Genomic DNA, 6,506 nt, shown 5'->3' on the forward strand with positions numbered 1-6,506 from the left:
GCGATCCATGTGGCTAATAGGGCGTTAAAGATTAATGACAGCCTTGTTAAACTCTCATTACAGCTTATCCTCAAGATGCACATTTATTGTTTGCTTTGTCAATATAACTAAGAGATAGCAAAGCAGCAAGGGAATATCAAAATGAATCGCTTTATTACTCAAAATAGCAAAGATTATTAATGCAATTTAATCAAATCAAAGGGTTTGCTGTTACAAAAATGCTGACAGAAGGTATCTACCTTAAACCTTGATGAATTGAAAGTACAGTATCAACACAAGACAATGACAAGTTTATTACTTATATAACTATAACTTTCTTAGTGTTGGGAATAGAGAGCAATGTCTTATTCAGTGCAGAAGTAATGGAATCGGATGATTTTGATTGCATTCGGTTCTGTAGCTGGCTTTTGGAACGTCAGCATTTTTCTGTTAATGTGATCACGAAGGCATAATAAAAATCCCAATATATTCATCACGGCCAGTTTACACTAAAAAATTATGGGTTATTTTCAACCCAGCGTTAGGTCAAAAAGGGATGAACCCAGCACGATGGGTTGTAATTATTAAACCTATGCTGGGTTGTTTCAACTCAATGTTGGGTTAAATATAAAAAAATGGGTTAATTAAACCTAACGGCTGGGCTCGTCCCTTTTTGGCCCAACGCTGGGTTGAAAATAACCCAGCATTATTTAGATTGTAAAAGGATGACTAAGCATCATGTTCCATGTTTACAATTCCATGTTACTGTATGACTGAGAAAATTTTCAGTGTACAGTATAATTTTTGTTAATTTGTGATAGGCCTATACACAAAATGCTGGGTTATTTCAACCCAGAGTTGGGTCAAAAATGGAACAGACCTAACCCATTGGGTTTAATTTAACCTATGCTGGGTTGTTTCAACCCAAAAAGCTGGGTTGTTTTAATCAGTTGTTGGGTCAAATATAAACATTATCTGGTTTAATTTAAACTATTTTTGACCTACACTGTAGAAAGTTATATGAACCTAAACAAATACTTAAATTGGTAACACCTAAAGTGAAAAATTTAAGTTGAAAATGTTTAAACATTTTAAGTTTTACCAATTGAAAAAATGTAAAAAAAAAGTTTTTTATCTTAAAATTGGCAATAAAAGTGAGAAAATGTAAGTTTATAAAACTTATTTTTTAGGTGTTACCAACTGAAATAATTTTTTACAACCTGATCTCACGAATTTCCGTGGGATAGTCACAGAATTTTTTGCTCATTTTTCCATGGCATTCTCACAGATTGGTTACTCAACTGTTTTGTCTTATTTTCTTACCATTGTCGCTTTGGTTTAGGGTTAAATTTACATAAAATGACATCCCTACATAAACCCACTCTAACCCCAACGCCAGGCGACAATTGTTTAAAGTTTAGAAAATATAAAAGAATAAAGTAATGAAAAATGTCCAATACCAAAATAACTGTACTTCTATATTAAAATTGTTTTATTTTTCATAATGTTGAACAACAATATAGCTAAGAGCAGCCGTTTTTTTATGTTCAGAAGTGTAAACTTCGAGGATATTCTGTATTGATCTGGTTTTATTTATTACATTTGGCTTCATTTGGTACATGAATGCTCAGTGATATTGCAAGGCTTTGGTGATTTACACACGTGACATGAAAATGGCAATTCGTGAAACACTGAGCAGTTGCTGATCCATGTCAAGGTTCATTTCCAGTGAGCAGGTTGTGCTGGAAATTTTGTGAGACTTTATGCCTTTAATTTGTAGAATGTTTTAGGTGTTTAATGTTTAAACTGTTATGAGGCATTGTTTAAAGTGTTTCCATTAAGTTTCATAAGCTCTTACTTAGTGTGAGAATGTTAAATTCAAGTGAAATTGTCATTAACGTTGGGTGAGGAACCCTCCCCACTTTTATATAGATGTTTTTGGAGATAGGCCTATTTGTAAAATGTTTTACATTTTTAACGTTTGAATTGTTAGGTGGCGGTTCCATGAGCTTTGAGTACTAAAATCTATGTGAAGCTTTACTGAACACTTGTACACTTTTCCCGTACAGGGTCTAGATCAATCTAGAGGACTAGGCCTTAGTTATATTAGGACATTTAGGCATGGGCGAGGCTAAAAAGGGGCTCAGCACCCCTAAAACTTGGAGCAAGAAATTTATTTATTCTAAAATGTTCGTTCGTCTTTGACAAGGTTAAATAATGTCCAAAACATACTCCGTAGTTTGTGGTTTAAAATGTATATGTTAAGCTAGAAAATGAAAACCTCCCCGCTTAGTAAATGGTGTCATCCTCTTCATCTACTTCTCTGTACCTGCATCGCTGAGCCCGACCGTCATTCAGCGCGAAACACACGCAGAGTGAGAATCAGTAAAAAGTGTTGTGATGCAACTTTTTTGTTCAAATCTTACAAAATGTTTACGTTATGTTTATAATGAGCGAGTACATCACAAATCAATCTTTCAAGCCGTGTTTTTGTCTTATACTGAATCACCATGGTACACGTATAATAAGTGTTTATTTTCGGATTATTTTAGTCCGGCGGGTACCCGCGCGCTGCGGAGTAGCACAGTACCTGGGTGACTCGTCCATAGACTTAAACGGAGAGAAGTAGCGCCGGTTACAATGTTCTTCCGCAAGACGCATGCAGTTTTGTGCGTCTCAGTGGTAGTTGCATACGTGTGTCTCCGTTGTTAAAGTTTATTGTATGGTTTATTGTTAATTTGAGACTCATTTTAACAATCGGGAATAATGTAAAGATGACGTTACGTGCGTCTTTTCTGGTCAGTCGTCATGAAAACATGGCGTTTGAAACAGAGTGAAAACAAACTACAAATCACTGTATACCACGAGTACCGATAAGTTATGTGTGAAATCACTAACTGTCTGACTATCAAACTAGACAATACATTTTTTTTAGTTTGTCACATTAATCTATTGTAGATTAATATGAAGGGGATAACGTATTTAACCCTTAGTGCAGGAGTCACAAGGGTTTTGTTTTAGACATATAGTAAAGGTAATGGTTCAATAAAAGGACTGTTAAAAGAAAAGCTGCAAATTAACAAACTATTATTAATCCTACCATATGTTGTAGGCATAAAAGTTATAAATTAGGAGATTTCTCATTTTGACAAAGGCTTAAAATGATACACTGTATATCCACATAAAACCATACCCACACTGCTGCTGTAGCCCACCTTTTGTCCTGAGACTTTAATATGGCATTAATGGCAAAAAAAAGTGCTAGCTCGCCATTAATCAGAAAGAAAAAGGTTGGCAAAAAATGCATCTCAAAACTCATCAGATTGATGCTTTAAAATATGTCATTTAAAAAAAATTCTAAGGGAGAGCGTGCTCCCAGACCCTAGAGGGGTAATATTCTTCTCATCTTTTTCCCCCCTGACCCGTTTTCATGCCTGAAAAGTCTCCAAAAAAAAATCTGGAATTTGGAGTAAGTTGAACCAATGTTAAAATGATAGTTATTTTACAATAGACATATTATTGGTTTCTGTAGGAAAAAAGAGCGGGTGAATGCAGCGGAGCTCATTGGGTGCTCAGCACCCCTAAAGCTCTAACCCTAGAATCGCCTCTGCATTTAGGTAGTTTTTACAAACGAACCTTATAAAAAACATTACTGGTGTGCATCTTGAGACAAAACAAGGGCATTGATATTGGTTAAGATATGTCGGTGAAAGATGATTTTAAATTAAGACAGCTTAAACATCCTTTTTAGTCTGGAACTAGGATAAGCCCTGTCCAGGAAATCGTCCCTTGGGAAGGTACACTCAGTTACTTACATTTTATTTAAATTTTCACAAAATTTTATTGTATAAAACTTTTTATTAAAAATAATTATTTTCTAGTGTCTACTGTGCAATTGTATGCAGACCATTTCTGTATGTTTACAATTTTAAGGTATTACTAATAAATAAAAATGAATAAAATGTTACAAAACAGTTTGAGTGTTTCTTTTTCTATTAGGACAACGGGGAATAAACAATTCAGCATGGTTCCTTACCAATGTAATTTTACCAATATACATTTTCAGTTTGGGTAATTTAAAATAAGAATGCTACCACAATTTAAAAAAGTTAATTGGGCAAAAACATGGTTTCTTATTTTCAATTGGCTCAACCTGTTATTTTCCATTGAGCTAATGTTTAAAGATCGTTGCCACAATTGATAAAATTCAATTCACAGAAAATCTATTGGCCCAAGTGAAAATTGTCAATGTTACCAGTCACTAGAAAATTTTGAGTTAGGGAGGCACATTTTTTTTACAATGTACTTAAAGTGACATCCTAATGCAAACACCAAATCTAACCCTAAACCGAAGCGACAATGGTTTGAAAATAGGAAAAAGCAGTTGAGTAACCAATCCGTGTGTCATGATCTTGGTCTTACCGGTTTGCTGTGTGCTCTGTTTTCCTTTGTTGTTTTGTGTTTGTTTGACAGATTCACGTGCGCGCCTCACAGAGGTGTTCCTGCTCTCTGTGATTTCCTCACTGCGTCATCCTCACCTAAAGCTCATTTATTCCCCAATCGGCATTAGTATAAATTATTTTCCTTTTCCCCACAGTATTTGCGAGTCCGTCATTTGATGTATGTCGCCGTATCATGTCTTGTCTTGTCTAGTTGACTTAAATATTAGTCTGTGCTATCTGCTTTTCGCTACTTACAGATGTTCAGCTGCTGTTCCTTCGATTGTGGATTTCCATCTCTCCGCTGTGGATTTTTTATTTGCCTGTGGATTATTAGAGACTCTGATCCATCATAGACTTTGCCATTTATCTTCGGTCTACACAGCGACCATCGGCGGGGTGTGTTGTGCCCTGAGGGTATGCCCGTTTTGCGGGTCCTTCATTAACTGTGCTCTCTCTTTGTATCCATAGACTGCCATCGCATCTGCTGTATGCCCATCTGGAGTCGTTCACCAGCACCGCTGTTTCTCCACCTGCGGTGCCTCTCAGCCGAGGCTTGGTAATGCGATTGGCATATTCCCAGTGCCTGGGTTGAGAATAGCCCTTTCGTTCAGGCTTCTGCGTAGCGGCGCACGCAGGAGTGGCCTACGTGCCTCGCCCCACATTGGGGTTTAGATACCCCTGTGTAGCCCCCCGTGCCGGTGTCTGGCCGGGGCATCTCTATCTCTATTCATCAGCGGCAGTCTCCTTCTTTATCTCTTCATGGTCAAATAAAGATACCTTTGCATTGGGATTTTTGACTCTGTCGTTCCTTACACCGTGAAGATGCCACGGAAAAATGAGCAAAAAAGTCCATTTCTATCCCAAGGAACTTTGTGAGATCATGTTGTTTTTTTAAGTTCAGCCTACTTTCTACAAACATTTTCAACTTAAATTTTTCACTTTAGGCATTACCAATTTAAGTAATTTTTTTAAGTTCATCCAACATTCTACAGTGTAGGTAAAAAATTGGTTAAATTAAACTAGCTATTGTTTATATTTAACCCAACAACTGATTAAAACAACCCAGCTTTTTGGGTTGAAACAAACCCAGCATAGGTTAAATTAAACCCTATGGGGCAGTTTCCCGGACAGGGATTAGTTTAAACCAGGACTAGGCCTCAGTTTAATTAGGAAATATAACTAGTTTTAACTAACATGCCTTACTAAAAACATTACTCGTGTGCATTTTGAGGCAAAACAAGGGGCACTGATGTATTTTAAGATATGTCAGTGCAGGTTGTTTTGTAGTTTGAACAGCTAGTATATTACATTTATTTTAGTCTAGGACTAGTCTAATCCCTCTCCGGGAAACTGCCCCAATGGGTTAGGTCTATTCTTTTTAAACCCAATTGGTTACCTTTTGCCCATGAGTTAAAACAACCCAGCATTGCATTGAAACGACCCAGCATAGGTTTATTTATTAACCCAACATGGTTTCTGTCCAATATTTGCCCAGCGTTGGGTTAAAAATAACCCAGCAAAATTTAGAGTGTATGCATACAGGCAGCTGGTAAAGATGATACTGTAAACCAACATGCCCTCCTGGTTGACAAAGCATGGCTTTCTGGTTAAGCCTGAATGCGACACACCAGTACACTCATGCTGCTGGTCGGCCATTTAAATCTTCAACTGGCATCTTAAATGTTGCAATGTTGAGAGAAATGATGCTTACCTGTAGTTTAACCCTCACGCAATCAATGCTCAACTCCTTATTCTGCAAAACAAGAAGGAAGAGAGGAAAATCAGCCTTGCAAAGATTTTTCAGAAGTTGCCTGAGATGTCTCATTAACATCAACTCCGGATCACTGAGCACAAGCGATTCAGGCTGCCTGCCACCAAAAACCTCAGATCCATTATGCTTTGAAAGGTGATATGTCAGCACAAGGTGTGCTGTTGTTTTGCCTGAACTTCTTAAAAATATTCAGAAATGATACTGATACGTTATACGGCTCTGTTCTGTTTTAATCTAAACATGATCTAAATGTGTTGTTTTTATAAGGTCATAAGAACATGTGGCAATATGGCAGTGCTCAAACCGCCATGATG

At 37.0% G+C, this 6,506-nt stretch overlaps 1 protein-coding gene across 1 annotated transcript in view; it reads right to left on the reverse strand.

Moving 5' to 3' along the window:
- Window positions 1-6,261, reverse strand: part of LOC129421291 (ras-related protein Rab-26) — a 78,565-nt gene extending 72,304 nt beyond the window's left edge. The window contains exon 1 of the mRNA XM_055176713.2: window positions 6,133-6,261. Within this exon, the coding sequence (XP_055032688.2) occupies window positions 6,133-6,252 (120 nt within the window). The 5' untranslated portion in view covers window positions 6,253-6,261. The remainder of the gene's footprint in view (window positions 1-6,132) is intronic.
- Between the last annotated feature and the right edge of the window lie 245 nt (window positions 6,262-6,506).

Source organism: Misgurnus anguillicaudatus, chromosome 4 (genome assembly GCF_027580225.2).
Source record: "Misgurnus anguillicaudatus chromosome 4, ASM2758022v2, whole genome shotgun sequence".
Lineage (NCBI taxonomy): Eukaryota > Metazoa > Chordata > Actinopteri > Cypriniformes > Cobitidae > Misgurnus > Misgurnus anguillicaudatus.